The sequence below is a fragment of the Athene cunicularia genome (genome assembly GCF_003259725.1).
Source record: "Athene cunicularia isolate RWA chromosome 20 unlocalized genomic scaffold, athCun1 chr20_part1, whole genome shotgun sequence".
NCBI classification, from domain to species: Eukaryota; Metazoa; Chordata; class Aves; order Strigiformes; family Strigidae; genus Athene; species Athene cunicularia.
In genome coordinates this window covers 13,916,584-13,943,363 of record NW_020799125.1, presented here as the reverse complement: position 1 = coordinate 13,943,363, position 26,780 = coordinate 13,916,584, and the positions used below count along the sequence as shown (strand labels likewise).

Below are 26,780 nucleotides of genomic sequence, written 5' to 3'. Positions count from 1 at the left end.
TGCATGGCTAGATGGTATGTGAAATGGAATTTGGAGGTGTAGAGATAGCCCTAAGGCTAATATGGCTCATTGTGAGCGGAGAACAAAGGATGGGTAAATGAATGTTCCACTGATGACTGATTCATGGCTGAGCTTGTTTTCATAGCAGTGTTCTTGAAGAAATTAAGTTTTTCAAAAGTCAACTGTGATTTCTAGCCTTTGGGGCTTTTTAAAGATAAATCAAATGTGGTAAATATACACTGTAAAGCCTCAGTTTTTACAGTAGCATTGTTTGCCACTGGACAACTTTGCACAACTGTAAGAAGCATCAATTGGAATTAAGTATTTTTTCCCTTTTTTAAACTTACAAATCCTTTGTGAGTGCTTGTGGTTTATATGCTAATTTCAAAAAACCAAAACCAAACAAAACACTGAAAGAAGAAAAAAAATCCTGTGGAAAAATACTTCCAGAAGTTAATACAATTAAACCAAAAAGGGTTTAAGGTTCTGCAGCATCCTTTTGAACTGGATGGAGGCTGATATCTCTTTTGCTTGTCTAATTCCCTGAAATTGTATAGCAGAGAAATTAAAATTTTTAAGATATTTAGAAAGTCTATAGCAATGGGGTTTTTTAAATTACTTTTCCATCCATAGAGTCCAGAGACACTTTTCAGCAAACCTGTTGCTTTTCTGTAGCACTCTGGTTTTGGTTTCATCAACTGGGAAAACATTTCTATAAGAGAATATTACATGGGTCACACTCATAGGCTCCTTTTCCTTGATGGAACAGCAGCATTTTAAGTAAACTGAACATCATCTTAGTTGCAATATTGCAGATGTTGGAAGCACCTTAAATGCTTGGTAATTGGGCTGACACAGATTTTGTTTTGAGCTTACTGTAGGTATCTGCTTTGCATTATTAACTTTATTGCCACTTGGAACAAACATTCGGTGATCCTTTTTTCTTCTCCTCCAAAACTTGCTTCCTATGTGTATTTCATTAACAACTAGATACAAAGTCTGTTTGTCCTGTTTTGGCAGTGAAGGCCTTTGCCACCAAGATGCCATTTTTTAGGTGAAGAGCAACATCTCTGGCCAAACCAAACCCTGCACTTAGAGCAGTAGTGATGGAGGGATGTTGAGCAGAGAATAAAGGGAAGTAAATGTTCTGGTATACTCATTTAGTGCTCCAAATAATTCCCAGATGGAGAAATTATGAATTGTATCACAGCTTTGTAGCAGGGAGGTCTTTCAAATACTAAAACCTTTTAGCTTCAAGTGATCTCGCTCTGCCAGATACTTTTGAGGCCTTTTCAGTGTGAAGGACCTCTGGCTGCTCAATTACTTTAAATGCATCAGCTCTTATGTCCATTCTAGAAGATTTAAAGAACCATTAACCGTTAATGAATTTATATGTGTTTCTAAAAATGCCACTTGTTTCTTATGGAACACAAGGAAGACTGAGGCTGTATTCTTGTGGTGATTTCTGGCTATTACTGTTACAAGTTGTATACTACTGATGTTTATCTATTTGAGGCAGCTGTGCAGGCGAAGGGAAGCCCATATGAGATCACGAATTACATTTTAGCTGAGGAAAGTGCCAAAAATAGCAAGGGTACCACAAGAGCACTGTTATTAGCTCAAGCCACCTGATGGTAGAGAGTGAGCGATAAAGGTGTTTATGAAAGTATATTAATGTCAATAGAAGATTTCCACTGATTCAAAGGAGCCTGAACTGGTTCACTAGGGAGGGCATATTTTTGTCTTTTCCTGCCTTGATATGTATTAAATTAATGCCATATGTGAATTGTGTTATGACACTATTACAGCTGTTTTAGGGCTCCCATATTTTAGGCCAGGATTTAATCTCAAAGGATTTCCTGGATAGAAATACATGTGCATATGCCATGCAGCAATTGTAATATCTTTTCATTTCACTGAAAAATCATGCAGAAAAGACTAAAGCCTCTTTTTTCTTCTGGGAGAGGTAGGAGAGACTTAGCCATATGTTGGCCATCTGCATATCATCTGAGAAGTTTGCAAATAAAATCTTTGCATTACCTCGACGTAATGTTCAGGCACCACAGATTTAAGGGCACTTTGAGAGAGTGATTGTTCTTTCAGGCAGCCTAGTGTGTCTGGCCTTGTGCTGTTGCTCCAGGAGGGGATAGCATCCTGTGTCACATTTTCCAGCCTCGCATGGGTGTTCCTGATGTGTCCAAGATGGCACTGGGCACTTAAGCTGATACTGCCAAATTGGTCCTTTCATGAAAGTCAGTTACCAGAGGGGTGAAAAAAGAAGGGGGTGTGGGGAGGGTGGCAAATTTTTATATCCCTCTTCTTAGTTCCTTCAAATACAACTGCAAGAAGCAGAAAATACCTGTGTTGAGCAGAAAAAACTAAACTGCCCTGGCATGCCGTAGTGACATTTGAGTGTCTTGGCCCTCAGGTCAGGGTAATTTGCTGGGGAAGGGGGAAGAAAATTCCACCAAATCCTCTCTAGGTATAAAAGCTGCTCACCTGTTCAATGTACTGGAAGTAGCTCATCAACAACAGAGCTCTAAGCTCCTACTGACTTCAGGATCCTCAATATATTGTTGGACCTGAACAAATCAGGATCATTGTTAAAGCACATTAGCTGAGTTACCAGCAGAACATCTCAGGACCTCTAATCTAGAATTTTCTGTAGCAGGTGTTGCCTTTTTTGTTGTGCTCAAGAGTACTGGGATGTTATAAACAGGTCCTGTATCTGGCTGTGTAACTAACTTGGGTGAGAGGCCACAGGGTTTTGCTTCCATCGTACAGGCTTGAGGAGCTACTAAGAGTGAAGAAATGAATTGTTGTAAGTCTGTTCTATGTGTTCATGTGTTTTGTGCTGTCCCTGCATTGATGGGAGCTGATGATACCTTTGAAAAGTACTTAGTAGAGTCTGGATACTGGCAAAATGAAACTAGAAACGATTCAGAGTGGAGATTGTATGAACAGAGATGAAAGAATGACTCATGAAGGGTCAAGACTCAGCACTGCCCATGTGTGGGCCCACCTATAATGCCCCCAGTTGCAACGTTATGACTTACCAACTGTAGCCTTGAGCAGACAGGGGAACTTCACTTATTGCCTTTGGGGTGCCCTTCAGAAGTGACATGGGACTTTGTCTCATCCCCACAGTTAGAAAAGCATGCCATGTTGGAGGTGGTTTGTATCTGACACAAGAAACAATTATTTCTTTTCAACTATGACGCATACTACAGATTTCCAAGTTTACGTTTGTTTGGAAATGAGAGCTGTTTGCTGTGCACTTCCAGTTTTGGAAATTCTGTGACTAGTCTGTTCCAGGTATTACAGTGGTAATTGGGATTTTGCAATGCAGAAACTGTAGGAGGCCATCCCATGTGTTTGTTTCTGTATGTTGGAGATCACTGTGTGGAGAGGGCTGTCAGAAGGGCAACAGTTCAGAGCTCAGAATTAGTCAGAAAAAAAATTAAGTACTTGTGTGTGTTAGGGGAGTCCGTTTTTAATTATTTTCTTTCAGCTCTGATTTTGCAACTCAGTCATATGTGTCTGAGTTAAATAGCATGCTGGGTGTGAACAAATGCTGAATTGGTCTATTTGGTGTGCTTATCTCTTCTGGCCCTAGAATGGTCTAATTCAACTTGAAATGCTTTGAACAATGTTATGATTTAATGCTTTTCTGCATTGGCCTTGGATGTTATTTAATGTCTACACCCATACAAGAAGTGACCTCAAAACTGCAGTATCTCACAAACAGGGTTTGTCACAATACTGAGGCATGTCTGCCCTAGGACTAACACGATGTAATTGTTGCACTGTAAATTAGAGCTCCCATAGTCAGCTTTGGGCATGGCATGTGCAAGTTCTTTGGCTCCTCAGTTTAGTTATACAATTCTCCATCTGGTTCTCCTGTAACTCATTTCATCATGAGGTTAGCACTATCTGCATCTCAAAGGGACTTTATTGAATCTTTCATCACTCTCAGCCAAAGCATCATCACAGATAGCGTTGACTCATCTATAGAACTTGGAAAAAGTTGTTCTACCTTCCATCAAATCTTTCCTTCTGTGAGAAGATCTTGAAGACTAACATGGGGAGTTGTTTGTTCTCCTTCTGGAGTCTCCTAGACAGTTTCAGTGATTAGCTTGGAAAACTGAGGTGTTTAGAGCTAGTTTGGTATAGTCATTAAGATGTTCATTCTATCATTTGTTTTATCTGTCAGGATAAACTTGGACTTTATGGTCTTTGAGTGTGACGATAAGCAATCAAGTCAGGACTTTGGGTTGGAAAGTACAGTATGTGTTTTAAATTCACACAAGATAGGCAATATTTTGAAAAGCTAATAGTGATTTATTTGTGCTTAATCCTACTAAGCTGTAATTAGGCTAAAATTTCCATTAGTTTCTAGGAGCAAAATGACTCTGTCATGGAGCATTACTGGATCTGTCTCTAAGCTTGAATTCCAGTGAGTTTTCAGTGGATACATTTTGGTATGTGACAACTAAATATTAAACACTCCATCTTTGTCATGTGTATGTTTTATCAGCTGTGTGCTTGATGACTTTTCAGATAGGTTGCTTAGGGAACTCTTACATACACAAGCCACTCCTCAGTATAAATCTGTTCAAACTAAATACAGGAAACAAATATTAGGTGTACATGTTTTACTGATTTCTGTATTCTATCAATACCTTATGCAATGTGATCTTTACCCAGAAAAGTAAAGTCACTAAGGATGATAACAATCTCAGAGTACTTGATTATATATATTCTTTGGTGTGATAGATGAACGGCAGAGAAAGCATAACCTCTTTCTAATCAGTTCCAGTTACAAAAAAAGACTTAAGCCCATCAAAATGAACTACATTTTAATATAGCATTTATAAGTATGTGCATATGTGTTGGAAAACCGTATCCCCTCATTCTGATATGAAAGGATCATTTCTCTTCCCTCATAACATACATGCACCGTCCTGTACTTTGCTGGTTTAGCTTCCCTGTCTCTAGCTCCTCATTGTGGGTCTCGGCACGTTCCGTTTCCTTAGCTGGCAGCCGCAAGCTGTGACAAACATTTTCATTAATGATCTGGATGATGGGTCAGTGTGTCCCCTCAGCAAGGCTGCATGTGACACGCAACTAGGAGTGGCTGATATCCCAGAGGGTCATGCTGCCATCCAGGGGGACCTCAACAGTCTGGAGAAAAGTTCTGGCAGGAATCTCATGCAGTTCAAGTGCATGACCATATGCTGGGGCCCACCCAACTGGGAAAGCAGTTTTGTGGAAGAGGCCCTGAGGGTCCTGGTGAACCCCAAGTTGAACATGAGCCAGCAGCGTGCCCTTGCAGCAAAGGTGGTAAGTAGTGTCCTGGGCTGTGTTAGGAGGGCTCTTTGCTGGCAGGCCAAGAAAGAGATCCTTCCCCTCTGCTCCCCACTGGTAATGCCACACCTGCAGTGCTGGGTCCAGTTCAGGGCTCCCCAGTACAGGAGACATGGACATACATTCAAACATCAGGAAACACTTTTTTTAATGTCAAGGATGGCTGAGCACTGGCACAGTTTGCACAGGGAGGCTGTGGAGCCTCCCTCCTTGGAGATATTAAAAATCTGTCTGGACATGGTCCTGGCAACCAGCTCTAGGTGGCCCTGCTTCAGCAGGGGGTTGGACCAGATATATTCCAGAGGTCCCTGCTTACCTCAACTGTTCTGTGGTTCTGCAAAGCTGGAGTGGGAGGTGCTGGCCAGAGAACAGCTGTTTGTTTGATTTCTGGCTCTCCTTCCTTACCTTTCTTCTTCCTGCTTCCCTCATCCTGGTAAAACATAATTTTTGACTGCCTGGACATTTTAGTAAGAAAATTATATTGTTTCCACATGAAAAGTTTTTGTGTGGTTATTGATATGATTTTAGTATCGCTACGGGCAATTTTTTATAGTTATGAGAGTTTTGAAACAACTTGATGGGAACTTAAAGATTTATTTAGTAAAAGGGGCCCAGTTCTCTTTCCTAAGCCCATTGTAATGTATCACTTTTCCTTCTCATCTCCTTTTTAGCATAAGTGAAAGGATTACAGATTCCTCGGCCAGGATATCTGATTAAAAGACATATTTAAATACATTTGAAAGAATTTAAGCTTTCATCATAAATGAGAGCTGATGTATTTTATAGAAGATAAGGAACACAATGACATCCTGTCATCATTTGGGCTTGATCTTAGATTTATCTCTGCCATCTCTCTATATAAGATAAACGTTTCTGTCATGATCTGATCTATGTTTTGAGTTATGGGCTTTGAACTGATTATTAGAAAAGTTCACATGGCTTGAGCCCCTTTAGAGTGTCATCTGTATAATCTTTGACTGCCTGGAAGACTTTTGTAGCCCTACTTGATTATCTATGTTCTTTGACCTGCACAGAGAATTAGAAAATCCAGGATTGGAATTAGAAATACATGGTTAGAAAATACCTGATTGTGAAAGCTAAAGATCAGTGGTAGGGACACAGCTGCATTCACCTAGCAGGCAGGTAGAGTGAACACAGAAGATGTGGATTTAGCCCTGGGAGTGCACATGGATCCTGTGTTGACTGGCAATAGTAGTGGGACAAAGAGAAAATAATCACAGAATGGTTTGGGCTGGAATATCTAGTTCCAACCCCCCCGCCATGGGCAGGGACACCTTCCACTAGCCCAGGTTGCCCAAAGCCCCGTCCAACCTGGCCTTGAACCCTTCCAGGAAGGGGCAGCCACAGCTTCTCTGGGCAACCTGTGCTGCCAGTGTCTTACCACCCTCACAGTAAAGAATTTCTTCCTCACGTCTAATAACAATCTACCCTTTTTCAGTTTAAAACCACATGCTATCACTGGCTTCCCTTTCCTGTAGCCCCTTTCAGCCCTGGGAGGCTGCTCTAAGGTCTCCCTGGAGCCTTCTCTTATCCAGCTGAACCCCCCCAACTCTCAGCCTGTCCTCACAGGGGGTGCTCCAGTCCCCCGAGCATCTTTGTGGCCTTCTGTGGATCCACTTGAGCAAGTCTAGGTCCTTCTGATGTTGGGGACTCTCAGAGCTGGACCCAGCACTACAGGGCGGTCTTACAAGAGAAAGAAAATCAAAAAAGGCTCACTGAAGAGTCAGAGTAGGGAAGAGGAACATTGTAGATACAGAACAGAGGAGGTTAATAGCAAGAGCTGGAGTCTGGTAGATGAGAAGTCTTCAGAGTTGGGGACAGCTTCTGGGCCTGCTACCTCGTTGTTCTCCTGTGACCTATCACATCTGTCCTGGTAGTTTAAGCAAGAAGGGATTTCTTCTTGTGCCATCTTGCATAACTCAAGATTAAGGCAAATAGCTTCAAGAATAAGAGAAAGATACCTTCTAGACACCTGTCTGCTGCTGCTTTGAGCTTTACCCATACCTTCAGAGCTGTTTCTGAGCCTTTAAGGGTTGATATAGCTTTTTTTTTTTTTCCCCTGTGGTCGCTGGTTGTGTGCAGCACATGGACATTGTCACCTAAACTCATGCTTTGGGTAGGTCCTGGAGTTGCTCATAATAAGAATGGGCAAAGAAAGAGAGATTGATTCCTTGTAATGGTTTTCTTCAAGATGTATGTGTGGGGTACATATTCATGTTTTGCTGATCTTCTCGTTCTGAGAGTCCTGGATATGTGTTCCTACTTTTGGGCTCTATATGCACTGTGTCCTTGGCAGCAGGAGAGGAAGGGCTGAGGACTCTATTCCTATGGATACAGCTGGGGAAAAAAATGTTTTTGAAGTTATGAGGCACAGATACATTCAGGGTTCAAATATACATGTGTATTACACACCTTGGAGATACTGGTTACTGGTAAAATGACTAAAAGCCCCGGAGGTGGATGGTACTGATGCTCATCTGGGGATGATTAAAAAATTGCCTTATTGTTTTGGATCTGTCTTTTCAGGTAGAATAACCTATATAAATTCTTGTTCTGATTTTTGCTGAATGTACAAAAAGGGAGTGAACCCTGAAACCTGCATTTTCAGCATGATATTTTGGCTGTGCTGGAAGCCGGTGCTGTTCTGTCCTTGTAGACAAACCCTAGCTTTGGTCCCTCACTGGATTAACCAGTCCTGTTTTAATGTGGCTATTTGCATGCCATTGGCGCAGGTTTTGCAGTGCCAGTTAGACTATGCTGCAGTCTGTGGTTAATGTGACCCTTCAAAGGAAAAAACTCCAAACCCCAAAACCAACAAGAACCCAGAATACTTCTTAAAACTCAGGTCAGTTTTGGTAAAAACACCCGTTCAGTGTTAGTCTCCCTTGCCTGTTCCCTAATAAAAAAAATCCTATTCATGATAGCATTAATCCCATGAAAAAAAAAAAATTGTCCATTTAATTTTAAGAGGGGCAAATCCAAGCTGACAGCTTCAAAGCTCTCTACTTTGATTACTATACACATGGGGCAGTTTGAAACACATGCTTGAGAAGCTAAGGAAAGAAAGAAGCCTTATTGTGTTCCCAGTTTGGCTTAGCATTTTGGGTTTAACATTAGACATTGGCAGATGGTCTGAAAAATTCGGCATTTGCACAAAGCACAGTAGTTACAACATGAATTCAAGTGTGGTTTGCAGGTTTTGAAGTTTGGCACACAGTCAGCAGCTGGTGTGGGCCTTGGTTTTGGAGGTGGCTTCAGCTGCGCATTTTTCTAGAGGAAAAAACATAAAAAATAATATAAGAATAAAATTAGTATGGGTCAGAATAAAGCATAGGTGCAAAGAGAGTGAACTGTGGAATCTTCTGGCTTGAGATTAGTAGGTGGTTGCTAGCAGTGAGACCTGTATTAGTACCAGTATAGAGATGTGGTAGGACTGGATCAGGGGAAATGCTGGATTGGGACCAATTTACTGAGCAGAATGGTAAACCTCATGATCCTCATAGTTTGAGCAATTAGAAATGTGACTGGATTGAGAAATGGAAAATGCTCTGTAGCTAAGAATGTGGTAGAAGTGAAGAAAAGGATGCAAGTATCTTCAAGGACAACCATTATCAGTAAAACAAAGTAAGGAATTACTCTTGGCTGTCCACACCTTTCAAATGAACAAGTGAAACCTCCCTGTCAATCTGTGGGGCTAGTACCTGCTCAGTCTCCTGAGCTGCAAGGCTGAGAGAGAGGGGACGTGACTTGGCAATCATCTACCTCACATGGTTTGTTTGTCAAGCTGCCTTTGGAGCTCGGTAATCCTTTGTGCATCACATTTGAGCGTGGGAATCCTTAACTGCAGACACAGGTGAGCTGAAGATCTCAGCCTACCCAAGGAGTGCTGCTTCTCTGGCTGTGACTTGGAAAGGTAGAAAACTTGGGGTTGATCAGCGTTTGCCTGGGACCTGGGAGAGATCTATGGACCCTTCCAGCCACAGGCACCTTATGCACTTTTTTAACTTGGTAATTTCTCAGGAGTTTCAGTTTTAAGGTAAAATGTTCTGTAGTCTCTGAGTGCCTTAGGAGCTTTTAAGCCAAAACACTTTGACAAAGTCTGATTGCAAGAATGTCCTGCTTTGAGCTGAAGGTGGCCTCAGGACATCATTTAGTTCCCCTTTCAACTTGGGTCATCCTGCGAATTTAGGAAGTATTTCAAGGAAGGTTAACCACATAAGACAACAATTAAAAAGGGAAAGAAGGAGCTCTAAATGTTTCTGGTTGCAGCAGTGTCTGGATTTGCTATAAATGGCTATCACAACACACTACAAATAAAGTAAAAATATTTTCTACTCTTCTAGGCAATCTTTAAAATACAGGAATCCAGCCTGTGTAATACTTCACATTTAAGATCTATGAGTAACATCATATTAAGGAAATCTATCAGTCTGAATCTACTGATCTCATAAAATTACCTGTTAACATTTTCAAACAAATACCAACTTCATTGTATGCCTTTAATTTTTTGGCACCTGCAGTTAAAAATCAGTAGATAGTGTGTTTGTGCCCAGGGCTGCAGAGCCTGTACAGTTAACCCACACACTGTGACTGGGAATGATGCCTAAATAATTGTAAAAGTACTTAAACCAGCTCGTGGTTAAGGTACCTCTTGTGTAAGAGAGGACTGTAAAAACCAAAGCAAAATCAAAACCAACAAGACCCCCAAACCCAAACAATAACTTCTAGCTAATCTAAGATCACATAGTTTTCACTGTTAATGTTTTTTGTTTTGTTTTTTTTTTTTTTTTTTTACAATATTTAGAGCTTCAAACTGTATGTAAATTATTTAAATCAGGGAATGACTGTAAAAGCTTTGCAAATGAATACAATGAGGAAAACTCTAGAAGTACTGTACTGAACAGTTCTAATTCAACAATGTTTTGTGAACAGCCACCTACCTTAGAAGCTTTCCTGTTCTCTGCCTCTTTCCTGCTGACTTTCTGGGATCTTTTAGTTAAATCTTCAAAGAGAATAGCACAGTAATATTAAATCAATTTTACAGCACATGCTATTTTAACTGAGCTGCTTAATACTATTTTTGTGCAAGAAAGGCAGATAATGTGCGATGCCACCTCATTGCTGCATGTTTTACAGGGAAGACATTTGTCTCTGGAAGCCATCCTCGCTTACACATAATGTGTCAGAACTTACGCTGTCACTGTTGCTTGTGTGAAAGCAAAAGAACACTGATGTTTGTATTTTAGGAGGGCTTTTTTACACATTGTTTGATCAGATGTGAACAAGGAAAATAATTTCAGAGAAATAAAATTAAAGGTGTCTGTGTAAAAGATAGGGGTACTTATGCACATTAGTCACATGAACAAAAATAGGAAAAACCTTTAGAATGCCCTGTCTTTTTCTGTCAGAAGGTAGTGTTACCTGCATAATTTTGGTAGGAATTGACAAGTGCATGCTGGTTTCTGAAGCAAAATTCTCTTGCTGATTTGGCATAAACTCTTCATCTGTATGATGCCACCTTTAATTCTTCAGATCTTTGTTCCTTTTTCACCTACGATCTTATTTTACAAAATGTTACTTGCAAAGGTGTTTCTCTGATGTGCCTGAAGTTTTGAAAGATTTTTGAATATTTATAGAGTTAAATCTTGGATCTGGTAAATTTAGGGCATAGTGTTCAGACGATGCCTGACGCAACTTTTTTTTTGATCAAATCACTAGTATTTATGAACTGCCTCATATTATGCTTTGAGGGATAATAGCATTTACTGCAGTTATTATCATATCAGCTCTAATTCTATTTACTACTATATATAAACTCCATGACTAAGACTTGTCTTGGGATGTAACACAGCAAGACTGTTAAAGTGTGAGACACTTCCCAGCTCACCAATCTGTTACGTTTTTTTGATACCTTTATTCTCTGTGTGAGGTTTATAATAAGCACTACTTGTATGTAATGAATGATCAGGATAAAAAATTTACACACTGAATGGTGATACATAGTGAATGGTGATGAAGGGTGGCTCCTTGTCTGTTCCAGTATTTGTTATCCATATATTTTTTGGTATTTAATACTTGCCAGGATTTGCAGAATTACAGAATGAAGAATACACATTTTGGGCTGTTTTGGGAGGGGTTTCAGTTGTTATCCTTGCATCATTATAGTTAGCGTTATACGTCTTTAAGAAACAGTGGGAGAAAAAAAATCTTGCTTCAAGCATGTAAAGTTATTGTCACTTAATAAGAGCACATCTTAAAAAAGGCATTGTGCTAACTAGGATTAGTGGTTTAGATCCAGTTCCAGCTGGCAGATTATGCTGGTTTTGTTATGCTGTCATTTGAAACTTTCTGACAGTAACCAGGATACTTCTCTACATTAATTTAACTTTCTATAGTACAATTGTACAGGATTGTTTGGATTGCTTTACCCACAAAGTTGTTTCAATAACATTGAGTTACAGTGTATATGATGCATATTAAGCAGAGACTTAAACATTGGCATGATGTAAATGTGCTTTAATTATTCCAGAGAGTTTGGTAAAGAAGAAAATGATTCCCAGTGTACAAATGAGGGAAATGTATAGATGCTTTTTTTTGACAGGTGAGTGGTGTAATTGTCTCTTCTATACTTTCTCTGGGTTGAGTAAAACACTTGCTTTTCCTGACTGGCTTCTAATCTCATATTCCTCATGCTCTATGTGCCATGTTTCCAACAGCTGCCCAACTGACGAGCTCCTCACAAATCTCATCTGTGATGATATGGGAAAATGTAATACAGGCTTGTGAAAATATTGATAACACACACCTCTCACCCCTGTTGATACAACTGTGATTTGAAGTGCTATAAAAAACATGTAGTAATTAGATGATTGCATGTTTTACTAGTTGATGCTAGCAAATCCTCTGCTTACCTTTCAAGGTGTAATTCAAATCCAGACTCAGGTTTTATTGAATTTGAGCCAGACATATCATCTGTGATACTATATGTACTACAATTGATGTGTAAATGGGTGTGTAAACAGCTGATTGAAAATGAGTTTTATTACTCAAGTATGACTATAGCAACATTTAAAAACTGAGCTGTAACATGAATGCCTTCATCTCTGTTCTGTGTGGCCAACCAGAAGGAACCAGACTTGGTAGAAGAAAATTTCACTGAGATGGAAAGCTCTATCCAAAACATTTAAACCAAGCTGACAAGAAATATTTCTGCTAGCTTATACAAAAATACATTATGCATATCAGCATGGCAAGTTATAACTGATAAATCATAAAGAAATTGACAGTATCAGGAGGGGAGAGGAGGCTGTGGTTATCTAAACACTCTTAATATTTGCTCTAAATTAACTGTTTCTGTGGCAGTGATGGGAAAGACCAGCCTGTCAGCCTTTTGCCATGACACTGTTGTCATAATAAATATTACTGTGTGCGACTTCATTCTCCCCCCTCCCCTTCCCGAGCATTGCAGGGGTTTTGCTGGGGCTTCAGGCAGAGGAAGCAGGTGGAGAAGTCACCTCTGCACCTGCCCCTCCTGCTCCTGTCTGCCTGCTTTTTCCAGCAGCTTTCCCCTGTTTGCATTAGTTTCTCCCATTTTGACCTGTTTCCATCCTCTGCAGGATTGTTTCCAAGGCAGTTTCTCAGCCTCTAGCAACTCTTCCCACTCATTTCAGCCCCCAGTTCTGTGAAGGGCACGGCTCCATTACTTCATCCAACGGCTGCACAATGCACAGACCCTGGCAAAAATCAGTGGAAGAGGATGGGCCTCCAGTTGTGTCTCACAATATGCTGGAGTGAGTCAGGTGATGTGCCTGTGAAGATGGTGAGATCTGCTGTCATCCTGCCCCTCCCAGCGGACCCTGTATCAGCAGGGTTGGAAGGTCCCTTGGTCTGGTCACCTGGACCCCAAAACAATGTCAGTGTCTGTCCATTCTCCTGCACCTTCTTTCTCCACCCATTTGAAAGGTCATGGGTAGGGACTTTCAAATGCTCTTCATAAGCCATGCACTAGTGCAAGCTTTTAATTAATTTATATTTAGTTTATCAAGTTATAACTCAATTATGTTAGTTAATAAGGGATAGAGATAATGTGGCTACTGGTTGTCTGGAATAAAACTCAGAAAGTTTTGATCATATACCATTTCAGCTCTAATATAAACTATTTCAAAACATAGGTCAGATTCCTTTGAATGAGAAAAAGAGGAATGATATGTCTCACTTTCATTACTCACTTTGTACTTTTCCAGTTTTCTTTAGGTGTGGGGTAGTGGAGGATCAGACTGACCTCTTGCCTTTGAACAACTGGGCTGTAGAAAGTCTTTGGGATATTTCTGGAAATGCAGCCCTGGACAATGGTGTTATAGTGGGTTTTGCATCTGTATTTTCCTTTTCAGAATAGTCAACCAAGACAAGTGGACTACAGAAGTGTTATACCAGGATCCGCTCCTTTGAATTACTCTTGCATTTTCAGTGTCAAACGTTCATTCTGGTTCATTCTGGTTGCATGTAGGAAAAGAATGAGGGTAAAGCAGGGCAGCTGGGCTTCACCACGGAGTGCTGAGGACACAAGGATGCTCTGCTGCTGCGGGCGGACGTGTCTCTGGCATTGCCCTAACAAGGTTCTTCCCTAACAGGACAGATGGTCACCTGTCAGTAACAGCAGGGACATAGCTGGTCCTGTCTTGGATAAAGAGATGACCTCTGGCTCTCCCTTCCAGTGCTCTTTTATTTCCTGGTTAAAGATCACTTGGCATACAGCTAAACTGAGGTTATATTAATACCTTAGAGAACTGTTTTCTCTGCCACAAGAGCAGATCCTAAAAAAGAGAGTTATGTTCGCTTCTTCCATTTGCACTAGACTTTCAGAGAAAGATCGATGCCCACTTTAACAGAAAAACACTTCTTTTCAGTATAAAAAGATTTACAGTATGATAGGACCTGAAGTGAAATCTGTAAAATTAAAATAAGTTGCCTGATTTTTTTTATTTTTTTTTTTTTTTTAACTCCAAACTGTGGTTTGCAACACTGCCATTCTTGGGTTCTGTGGCTGCATTGCCACTGCAGTTCTGCATACTACTAAGGCCTTTGTATGAACTGCAACATTGCAGTAAGCTGTCAAAATAATCTCTATTAATTGACAATTGTATTTTCTGCAAATCTTGTTAATTTGGCACCAAATGGGAAATTTTACTAACCTACTATGGAGATGGGTGGGAGATCTGAGAGATTCATTTTGTTGCTCCTTGACAGGTTGCATTCTGTCTTCTCCTCAATTACCATATGAGAATCGGCAGCTCTGAGCAAACTGTAGCAGAGCAATAGGCTTAGGAAGAGGTTCTTACTTTCCATCCTGGGGAGGAAAAATTCCATTGTCATGAAAACTGAAGTCGGTCAAAACCTGCATGTAGGAGAGACACAAGGATATGAATCTCAGCAATGGTTTTCTGTCATGTTGTGCAGCTTTAGCAATGTGCCTTTGACAATTGTCTCCAGCACTTTGTCTCTGATACCAGAAATACTTCAGATTGCAGTTGTCTGAGTGGAAAAATGCTGTCCCAAATAAAACTCTTTAGATGATACTTAAATTTTTTTTTCCTCCCTTTTCTCAAAAGATTTATTTTCCCAAAAGCTGTGAGTTCTCCCCACTGAGTTTTATGGTGGTTATTGTTTGACCGAGGGGAGAACTTCTGATGTCACTTTTGACCAGCTCAATCACATCATCAGATTTTTCCCAGAAAATCTTGCTTACAGATTTGTTCTAGAAAAACCAAGAAAAACAATGGTAATTAAAAAAAAAATAATTAAGTTTCCTGTTAGTTTTCTTAATTTGAAAATAAGTCCTGAAGAAAGATCTTGTTTTATTATAACCTAATGTGACTGCCCTGATCCCACAGTGAATCACAGCCTTAACTCATACAAGTTATAAAAGGCCCGGTGCTGAAAAGCATTTATGGGCCTTAGGGTTTAGTGTGAGTTAATAACTTCTAAGATGTAACAAAGTTTATGGAATTTGAGCATACTTATAGAGAAACCTGAGCTTTGCAGAATGTGGCCGTACACCTTGGAAGGAAGCCACTGGCCCCACCAACCTCTGCGTGACACAGTGCAGCTGTGTGGGGTACACAGAGCATATCACCACCCTCCTCTCCTTTTCTTGTAGATTCTTAACACTGTTGCAGTTTGCAGTTATTTTTATTTCCATATGTGTTAGTTTTAGGCTGTGTCAGAGTTCTAGGAACCTTCCCCCAGAGGCACTTCCAGCCTCAAGATTTATGGATGGCTTTTTGTCTGTGGCTGTAAAAAGAGGGAGTGTAACCAAATGTTTTGAGCAACTAATCTGGCTATGACTTAATTACTAGAGAGTTAAAAGATAAAGAGTTTCTGCATTGGAAGAGCTTCAGTCTAATCACTGCTGCTAAACTGAGTCTGTATTACAGTTGCTTTTAGAGCCTCCACTGACCCACTCTTCCTTGTGAGATGTTGAATATTACACCTCTAATTCCAAGTGTTTGGGCTCATTTCTGACTGCTCTACAGGCCATGCTCGTGTAACAGATCAGTGCTGAGTACATCGACACTGCTGGTTATAGCTGTGCTCTGAGGGTATGCACCCAGACTGTTAGGACTCTGTTAGCATTTGCAGGGCCACATGTGGTGAATCCTTTGTGATTTAGACATCTGCGTGAGCTGTAACTGAAACAGATATATCTAAGCGTGGAGTTTTACAGTAGGGGGGATTAATTTATGGAGAACTGAGTGGTGCTATTTCAAATTATTTCTGTATTTCAAATTAAATGCAGCTGGTGTAGTTCAAATCTGATATGAAAGTTAGACCCAAGCTGGATCATAGTCATGAATGTGGATAGATGTATCCTTTGAATGAGTTGATTAAAATTTTGTATATGATATGGGAGGAGTCTTTAAATTGATCACAAATCACCTACTAAAGAAAAAGTACATCTTCTTTAAAAGAAAATGTAATTTGTAATTCACAATTGAACAAGTCATGCCATGAAAATGTATTGTGATGGTAAAATTGTGGGATTGAATTTTCAGCTATTGCAATTTAGTAAAGAATCGAGATGGCATGTCTGTTTTAAATTTTTACATACTCTGGTCTTGTAAATTCTTATACAGAAGTTCAACCTTTACCTGTGGTAATTGCCTAAGAATAATGGGAAGTATCTGAAAATATTTGTGAGGTCAGGAACGTAGCCTCATTTTTTTTTCCTGTGCAGTAGAGATACTCTTTTATAGTTTTTTTTCCCATCTCCTTTCACAAAAGATGCCCAAACATGACTGAGATGTCTTGATGCTTTCTAAAGACTGTTCTAACACATAGTTATGTATGTAGATACCCATTTAGGTCATAATCATAACCCTTCAGGTCAAAATTAGAACTTCTTTTTATGTAACTAATTTTGCCAACCTGAGTATCCCTGGTGATGTTCATATTCTACGTATATGCTTAAAATTAAAAAAAGAGCTGAATAACAGTTTTTATTCTCAAAAGCTTGTGTACATTTTCCGCATATGCAGTCGGTCAAATAAAATATATTACTTTAAAAATCTTAGCTTGCTTAACTTTTAAGTATGCTGATTTTTGCAGGAACTAGGCATACAGGGAAGGAAGAAATTTTTTTATGATGAGGATAGTGAAACCCTGGCACAGGCTTTGGGCAACCATGAGCTAAATGCCTCATCCCTGGAAACAGTGAAGGTCAGGTTGGATGGGGCTCTAAGCAGCCTGATCTACTAGAAGATGTCCCTGCCCATGGCAGGTGGGTTGGACTAGATCACCTTTAAAGGTCCCTTCCAACTAAACTGTTCTGTGATTCCGTGACACAGGGAATGTCTATGACAGGTAGATAGATATTTGGGGTCTAATTCTTTCCATGCTCTGAGCTGGAGTGAAGAGAGCAAGGCGTGAGCTGGAAGCTGTTTAGATTTGCACATAGTGGTGTTCATGCTGTAGATTTTGCTTTTTTAACCATCATTTTATCCTAGTTACAGGAGATGCTCTATAACATAACTATGATTTTCAGATCAGTATGTGCTGCCCATCTGCACGGCTGGCACATAACTGTCTGCTGGAGACCATGTTGACATGCCCCCAAAGTGCTGTTTAAATAAAGGTCTTCCATCCCAAAATGTTGTATCCATTGTAATTCCTTGTCTTTGTCTCAGCAAAACTGCCAATGAATGCGATTGTGCCTGTGCAAATGTAATAAAATAGTAAAATTTTACAGCTTGCATCTGTTCACTTCAAACAGAGTGACATCTGAACATGCTCTAGTGTTAAAATGCAAACCTGGCTGCATGTGTTGATTTGATTTTTTGTGCATGTGTGTTTTTTTTTCTTTTTTTGCCAAAAGCACTTATGTGGTAGGGATTTTTCAGCCTTCTAGTGACTGAACCTGGAAAATATATATATTATGAATATGCATTTGATCTGAAAACTATACCAACTGCACTGGCTAGAAAGGTAACACTCCTTAGGGCAGTGTAGTCTGGAAGGTCTGTGCAGCAGAGATCCTGAAACGGTGAGAGGTGGAAAGTGGAATCAGAAGTGCAGATGAGAAAAAAGGTGCTTGTAATGTTGGGTTTCATCTTTTGCAAAGTATCACAAAACCTTTGCCCAAGTTTTCTTTTTTTCTTTTTTTTTTTTTTTTTCTTTCCCTGTTGGCTTTAAAGAGAGGTTTACTTCCCAATTTTCCTCATTATTTTCCTAATTTTCTTTCTGGGACTCATCAGAGGCTGTTTAAGGCAGTTTGCCTTAAAGCTGTTTTCCTTAGCTTCAGCAAGCTTCATATCCGCTTTACTCTGAACGCTTATTTTTAAAAGTTTATTGTCCTACTGAGCTCCTAATAATGGAGAAGTAAATTGCTTTAATAGCAGTATTGTTAGAGGGAGACCATTTATTGCTATAATGAAGCTAAAATGTACTAGAAGAACTTAAGCATATTATTTTTTCCATTGTTGTTTATGGAGTCTTGGTTTGCACAGCACTCAAATCTAGCCACTGAACTTTAGCTACAGTTCAGCAAATTCTGTAAGGCAATAGTTAACTTATGGCAGTGCCCTTTTTTGTCAAGAGAATGACAGAAGTTCATTTAGAAACAAAAAAGCGCAAGTGTTTAAAAGTTTGTTAACTGTCATCAGAGATCTCAGTACCCTTTTCTATGCCATTTCTTCTGTGTTTTGGCTTATTATATTTAATACATAAATATGGTATTTTAATATTTACTCCAAGTGTTAGCTCTCATGAGCATTTTTCCTGAAAGTAAATTTGGAAAATGACGGATGATGTGAAACACTTTTTGTCTCTCTTTCATCTGTTTTTTGTGATGTCATATTAGAAGTCTTCATGAAGAAATTTGATTTCCCAAGAACCACCCTGTACATTCAACACTTTTGAGGGGTACTCATTTCCTGTCACAGCTGATTTCACTCTATTTGCAGATTTATCCTCATATAACAACAGAGTGAACAGTTGAGACATTCATACATAAAGTCTGCCATAAACACTGGAGGGGACAAGTTAAAATTATAAATAGCTGAAAACAGCTGCTTAGAAAAACAAAATATTAAAGTACATGAACAAAGAAACAAAATACTGAAGACTGTTACATCACTCAGTAGTTTGCTGACAAATCTTCACCTATGCTCTGCTGCTGTGCTCACATTTCAAAAAGTGTAAAACAGAAGAAGAGTTAATGCATGGAATAAAGCAAGAATTAGTGGATGTCTTGAAAGGTGTTGAGATTTTAAGATGAAGAGAGACTGAAAAAGGAAATCAAATGTGGAGGTTTATAGGAAGACTGTGGAGGTTCTGAGTAATTATTTCATGGTCATCTAGAGCTGTGCTGTCAAATCTACAGAGCAATCCCATCTCAACCAGCAGGTTTCAGCTAAGGAATAGAAATGGCGTATTAAGGGGCATTCGGAGGGAAAAGAATTGATCCACCTGAGACAGACGGGAATCATAGTTCTCCAGGCAGCACTCCACTGACTCCAGCCATGGGTCTTCCTCTACGGTATTAGTTTCCTAACAGCATGTTAGCATTGACTGCACAGAATGCAAAGCAAAGATATATACTTTTTCAAGGCTTTAAAGAGCGTTGTCAAGATACACAACCACATGAGTAAATATAAAGAAATATCTGCTACTCATCCGCAATCCACAAAATAATTTAAAATAAAATCAGCGCAAGCAAAGGTCTCCCCACAGAATGAACCTGGAGGCCCTGTTTGGAGTCTAACCCGAATCTCAGTGCATTTGAGATGGTTCATTCAGTGTTGCACTGAAAATCTTAGGTCCCCTTTTTGCATGGACCTTTCATATACCTCTGAGGTTCTGAGAGAAGGATCACAGGGACAAAGCTTGCAGCGAGTTTTTGGTGTTTGAGTAGACACCTGAATTCCTCAATCCACTTCCCAAGTTTTTCTATCCTCACCTGGAAAGTTCTTTGCCAACCCCACCCAACACATCTGCCCTTGGTTTGCATGCCATTGAAATATGAGAATAGTTGAATGAGAGCTTAACAATAACAGCTTTACAAACATGTGGCTATGTAGTATGCGTACACGCTTAACATATGCTCAATTCTGGTTGGTTTGGTGTGGTTTCTAGACTTTGTGTGTTATGAGATCGACCCTTGGAAGCATGAGAAGGAAAACAACAGCACATTTCTGTTCCTCTGTTGTGTTCTAGTCTTTGAGTTCTTAGGCCATTTGAGGATCCAGTTTTCATGCTTTTCAAATGCAATTGCAAAAGCCAAATACTTGAGCACATCCTAGGCAATAAAAACACGAGAAATTTTTAATTTCCTGGGTACATCAGGGAATATGTTTTGCTCAGCATTCTGATCTAATACTTTGCTTTAAGTACAACTTGGCAGTTGTGATTACACTGTTCAAGTTGTTGGAGGAGGACCAATACAGGTTATTTTATACGGCCTGCACTTCAGACTGAGGTGAAGAGTTTCTCTGGGATTGCCCATGAAGTTCAGTTTCGAAATGTTTCTAATATTTATCACTTTCATTGACTCTGTTAGGTAACAATCTATCACACATGTTAGTGATATGGGAAGCTTATTTCTCCAAAAGGGAGGAAATATTACATCCATGACTTGCCTTGCTGACATTTTGTACGAAGAGAAGTGACTGACTCATTCTTCTCTCATCTTCATCAGAAAGACGATGTCTGGTGTGGCTTGATCCAATGGGAAGGTGTATACTGCAACAACCATCAGAGCTGTGCCAAAAAAGTTTTAATTCCTGGCACGATTCCCTAAGCTATATACAAAATTTAAAAGCTTTTCAGGGGTCCAACTGCTGAGAAATGCTCAGTTAGGTTCTACAGTATAAGTGAAAGAGAGTGTAAAGAGAAACAATTGAGGAAATATGCTTTGGCAAATATTTTAGCATGCTGTCTTGAAAAAAATGACAACTATTGAGGAAAACTGTCAGGAAGCTAAAGGTCTAAGAGTTCCTTAACTAATGTTAAATGTAAAAAGTTACTTAATCTACCACTTCAGCAGAGAAATCTTCATCAATGATTCAAGGAAAGTCACTGAAATTTCTGAAGTAAAGGAAAAACCCCTGTCAGTGGCCCAACAATGATTAAAAGAAACTGCGAGAGTGTGATATATTTGGGAAGGCAAGTTGTCTGCCATTCTGAAGGAGTACGATTACTTGTGATTTCAATAGAAGAAAATAACTTTTAGATTGCTTTTTGCTCCAGACAGGTTTCACACACATCATTGACACGTTTCACACATTACAAGGCTGAATAGGTAATAAGAACCATCAATGGAGTCAAAGCTTGTTTACAGTTATCTAGTGAGTAATGACAATTTCAGACTTGATGGTGTTTTAGCAATGTCATTGTTGACCCTGGGAACAATGATGCTTTAGCAATGCCATTGTTGACTTTGGGAACAACAATGCTAAGGCAGAAGGTGTTAGGTATGAAGATTTGAATTGCAGCTGATGTTAAAGGCTTATCACGAGGAGCACACCATTTCCTCATAAAAATATTAATAAGTAAACTAGAATTTCCTAGATAAAGTCTCCAAGGGCTCTGGTGACCTTCTATACTGTGTATTCAGGAAATTCCTGTGAAATGTCCAAAACGAAATGAATATGGGGGAGAAAACACCGTGAGTAAATACAGCATATGTGTGGTAAAACTGAGAATTGAGAAGAAATGTGAAATCTTCAAAAGCAGTAAGAAGATTGATAACAGAAGGTTACAACAGCAAAAGAGACATTACCCCATAGGAAATTGTCTCATCGTATAGAAGAACCATTAAGAGCAAATACAGATGTTTGACAGAGAGGAGCAAATTAAACCAATGGAGTTCAAGAAAACAGATACCCATAAATTTGAAAATGATAGGTAAAACTCCACAAGAAACAAAGTAAATCCAAACAATCCAAAGTAAAAAAACCCTCATGAACTCATGGAGTTCAACAAGGCCAAGGGCAAGGTCCTGCACATGGGTCAGGGCAATCCCCAGCACAAACACAGGCTGGGGGATGAGTGGATTGAGAGCAGCTCTGAGGAGAAGGACTTGTGGGTGTTAGTGGATGGAAAACTGACTGTGAACCAGCAGTGTGAGCTCACAGCCCAGAAATCCAACTGTGTCCTGGGCTGCACCCAGAGCAGTGTGGGCAGCAGGATGGGGGGGGGGGGTTTTGCTCCACTCTTGTGAGACCCCCCTGCAGTGCTGGGTCCAGCTCCGGGGGCACCAACAGCAGAAGGACACGGACCTGCCTGAGTGGGTCCAGAGGAGGCCACAAAGATGCTCGGGGAGCTGGAGCACCCCCTGTGAGGACGGGCTGAGAGAGTTGGGGGGGTTCAGCTGGAGAAGAGAAGGCTCCGGGGAGACCTTAGAGCGGCCTCCCAGGGCTGAAAGGGGCTGCAGGAAAAGGGGGAGGGATTCTATCATGGAGGGTTGTAATAGGATGAGGGGTAATGGATTTAAACTGAAAGAAGGTAGATTTAGGTTAGATCTAAGGAAGAAATTCTTCCCTGTGAGGGTGGTGAGGCCCTGGCACAGGTTGCCCAGAGAAGCTGTGTCTGCCCCCTCCCTGGAAGGGTTCAAGGCCAGGTTGGACGGGGCTTTGGGCAACCTGGGCTGGGGGAAGGTGTCCCTGCCCGTGGCAGGGGGTTGGAACTGAATGGTAGAACTAGAAGGGCCCTTCCAGTCCAAACCATTCTATGGTTCTATGATTCTATGATTAACCCTCTACCTCTTGAGGATGGAAGAAGAAAAACTGAGTGGAACTCCTTTAATTGCTGTGTCCAATACACAGTTATCCCCCACAATCAGCACATGTTTGTCTCATTGTAGGTTCAAGACTAGACCTCTGTTATTCCAATTGTAAACCCCTTCTATATCCCCTCCCTTACTTTCCATATAGAAATTGAATTTCCTTTTAATTTTCTGCCTGAATTTATTCTTTGCCCCTATATATTTATGGGCCTTGTGGCAACGTTATCCTGCAGCACTGAGTTGTCTCCTCTTCCTTTCTTGCTCAGCTATTGAGAAAACAACCATGCACCCCTCTGTCTTTATTATATAACATGAGATACTTTTATAATCTCTGTGGTGCTCTGTAACTGTATTCCTTAAATCAACTTTGATAAGTCATTTGCCATTGAGCTGTACAGTAGTTTAGGCAGTAAGGGACGTATGGAGATCCGTAGTCCTACCTCCTGCTCAAACCAGTGCCATTTTAGATCACATTGACCTGGGGTGTCAGGCAGCCAAGACCTGAATATCTCCATGGGCAGAGTTCACAAAACCTTTTGACTTGCTCCTCCAGCCTATCAGCCACTCTGACCAACTTGGTATGACTAGCAGACTTTCTGAGAGTGTACAACTGCTGTTCCATCAACTACATTATTAATAAAGATGCTAAGCAGTACTGACCCCAATTTTGGCCTTTGATGGACTCCACTAGTAACTGCCCAACAGCTGGACTTCACACCAGTGATCATCGCACCTTAAGCCTGTGAACCAGCCAGTTTTCCACCTCCCTTATGGCCCACTAATCCAGGCTGTATCTTGCCCATTTGGGTATAAGGAGACTGTAGGAGACTTTGTGAATTCAGGGTATATGCAGGAGAACATATCACATAATTCAGGAGAGCAACATGCTCTCCTTTCCATTCACGTATGCATCCAGTTATTTGCACCTTCAGTCACCTCAGCACAGAAGGCAATCAGTTTGGTCAGGTATGATTTACCTTTGGTATATCCATGCTTGCTCTTCACAGTTCCTTTTTGTCCTTCCTATGACTGGAAATAGCTTCAAGAAATATTTGCTCTATCACCTTCACAGGGACTGAGGTCAGCCCAGCTGACCTGTAGTTCCATGGATTCTCTTCTCACCTTTTTTGAAGGTGGATGTGGTATTTCCTTTTTCCAGGCATGGGGAGCCTTCCCCAGATGCCACGACCTTTCAAAGCAAGCAGTCTGGCAGTAACATCAGCCAGCATCTTCAGCACCCTGGGATGTACCTGGTTGGTCCCATGGACTTTTCTATGTCCAGCGGGTTTACACAGAATCACAGAATTGTCTAGGTTGGAAAAGACCTTAAAGATCATCCAGTCCAACCATCAACCCAACATTAACAGTTCCCAACTCCACCAGATCCCTCAGTGCTAAGTTGACCTGACTCTTCAACCCCTTCAGGGATGGGGACTCCCCCCATGCCCTGGGCAGCCCATTCCAACGCCCAACAGCCCCTTCTGCAAAGAAATCCTTCCTTAGAGCCAGTCTAAACCTTTCCTGGTGCAACTTGAAGCCATTACCTCTTGTCCTATTGCTTATTACTTGGCTCCAGAGACTCATCCCCCCTCTCTGCACCCTCCTTTCAGGGAGCTGTAGAGGGCCAGGAGGTCTCCCCTCAGCCTCCTCTTCTCCAGACTGAACCTCCCCAGTTCCCTCAGCCGCTCCCCAGCAGACCTGTGCTCCAGACCCTGCCCCAGCTCCGTTGCCCTTCTCTGGACACGCTCAAGTCATTCAATGGCCTTTTTGGGGTGAGGGGCCCAAAACTGAACCCACTCATCGAGGGGTGGCCTCAGCAGTGCTGAGCACAGGGGTCAGATCCCTTCCCTGTCCCTGCTGGCCACGCTATTGCTGACACAAGCCAGGATGCCACTGGCCTTCTTGGCCCCCTGGCCTCTTTAAGTGCGCTACTCTGCACTGTATCTTCCTCTGCAGTGGGCAATGCCATGTTCCCAGAGTCTCTGCCTCTAGGCTGAGGCCAAAAGCAGACCTGACCAGTCTGGAGAAGACATCAAGTACCTAATCTCTTTATATATCCCTGCTCCACAGACTGCTTGAGCCACTCTGGATATGTACAAAGCCTCCCTTGGCTGTGTTGTTGGTGGCTGTGTGGTTGGACAGCAATGGGTAATAGCCAAGGGTCCAGAGGAACCTTGGCAGTCTCTCTGCAACTTCCCAAATCTCAGCCCTAGAACAAGCTTGGAGTTTGACAGAGAGAAGCCTCCATCTCCAGTAGATTGTCTTTGGTCCCTACCTCTCACTTCTTCCTCTTGATGTGGACACTGGGTTCAGCCTTGTCCTCCTGGATGCCACGGAGTCTGCTAACCCCCTCCTGCAGATCCCTCACTGGTGACGTGGCACCCCAACCCGTGGGCACCTCCCAGAGGTGCAAGGCTCAAGGGGATGCGCGGGGTGCTCCCTGAGCCTGAGCCCCCGTGGCTGTATCCTCCGTCTGGGTGGTACAACTTGGCAGTGGCAGAAGTGTGCCCTGCAGAGTGTCACCACACTGTCCGTGGCAGTCTCGCACAGCTTGCAGACCCAAGCGGTGTCTCCAGGATGTCTTTGCACTGACAGTTAAGTGCTGCAGTTCACGCTGGACGGCTGCTGAACTCCAGTGTGTGCCCCTTCATGTGTAACACTGCATGTGCTGCTTTCACTTAACCATAACCTAAGTGCCTAACCACCAATAATCATCATAGCAAAAGTACTTTTATGGCCTCACTACCCACAACAAAGATGAAACATACAGCGGGTCTCCTCATGTGTGCATCCATACCCTCTCTTTGACCTTAAGTGCAGGGTTAGTATAAAAGGCTTTCTCCTGTGGGAAATATCCCATATATCCCCATCTGCTATTGATCATAATAAGAAATACTCAAAATACTCCCAAATTTTCCTCTTTTCTTCAGTACAGCTAGATGTAGCATAATAATACACTACATAACCTGCAGAGACCTTTCTTAGCTACTGCCAGCTCTACTGTTTGCCTCTGCTTGCACAGGCATATCTGCACGGTTTGTTCCTAACTAGTTCACATCACTTACATTTATAATTACCACAGCATTTGAGTTCTGCCCAGCTCAGCTGTTCTGGAAGCCATGAGAGCAATGTTAATTCCACTTACCAATGAGTTTTGACATTGAATCAGGAATTCAGATTTACATTTTTGTGGATCATTCATATATAACTATAAAAATCATTGCACAAATGCATTTTATGCAAACCATAATAGCCACTATGTATCTTCTGAACATTATTACATATTTATAAGAGTCAATGATTCTTGATTTTTTTTTTCCCCCCAGTATCTATTTTATGTTAGTCAACGGCCAGGGGAAATATCACTGTTTGATTGTCCCATTTGTGTACTTTTATCTGGGCATCTTCCATTCTAAAAACTTTTCTGATTCACTCTTAAAAAATTGCCCATGACCATGGAAAAAAGGTTCCATGTTTTGAGACACTGTTCCAGTCTGACACATCATTCATTATTTCATGTTCTACCTTTTCATTTTGACTTGTCTAAAATAATTCAGAATATGCAGTTGTGATGTTTGGTTCTAAATATAACCTCAGTTGGGTTAAAAAATGATCCTGCTATCTGTGAAGATAAACGTGTCTGTAGCTGTAAAGCAACCATTTTCAGACTTCAAGGAGATTTAGGTCCAAGTCTTTTTTCTTTTAGGGGTAATAGTTGAGACTCTTATTATAGTTCTCCTCTAATGACTCAACTTTGTGCTATCAGCTAAGTTTGTCTTCCAGCCTTAATATTTTCCCTTAGGCTTTCCAAAAATCACCCCGGAGCCAGAACTGCAAGTGAAGCTCAGTGGTTGCATACCTTTCTCTTGGGGATTTCATCAATCTGCCCAAAGTGCTGCCAGACAGGCATGTGTTCCTGCTGCCTGTGCGAGACCCTCACATGGAGCCCAGTGTGATGGCAGGGCACCAAGTTCCTCCCTGCTGTGGCCAGGTGGCTGCAAGAACTCAGCTTTCACTTTTTATAAAATGGGTTTAAATCCTTATTCACCTGTATAAAATGGTGCAATCTTAACTTGTTTTTAAACAAAAAAATGACATGAATTTCTAGGATTTT

General features: G+C 41.1%; 1 protein-coding gene across 7 annotated transcripts in view; it reads right to left on the bottom strand.

Annotated features, from left to right (window-relative positions):
* Window positions 1-7,597: 7,597 nt before the first annotated feature.
* ASIP (agouti signaling protein) overlaps window positions 7,598-26,780 on the bottom strand; it is a 39,049-nt gene continuing 19,866 nt past the window's right edge. For 4 of the 7 annotated variants that reach the window (XM_026862078.1, XM_026862080.1, XM_026862081.1 and 1 more), the window contains 3 exons: window positions 14,580-14,782; window positions 10,329-10,390; window positions 8,468-8,658 (listed from right to left, as the gene is read on the bottom strand). In XM_026862078.1, coding sequence (XP_026717879.1) covers window positions 8,482-8,658; window positions 10,329-10,390; window positions 14,580-14,760 — 420 coding nt within the window. In that variant the 5' untranslated portion in view covers window positions 14,761-14,782 and the 3' untranslated portion in view covers window positions 8,468-8,481. Of the gene's footprint in view, window positions 8,659-10,328; window positions 10,391-14,579; window positions 15,243-26,780 lie in introns of those variants that run through there. The other 3 variants (XM_026862082.1, XM_026862083.1, XM_026862079.1) reach the window with 2 other exon arrangements.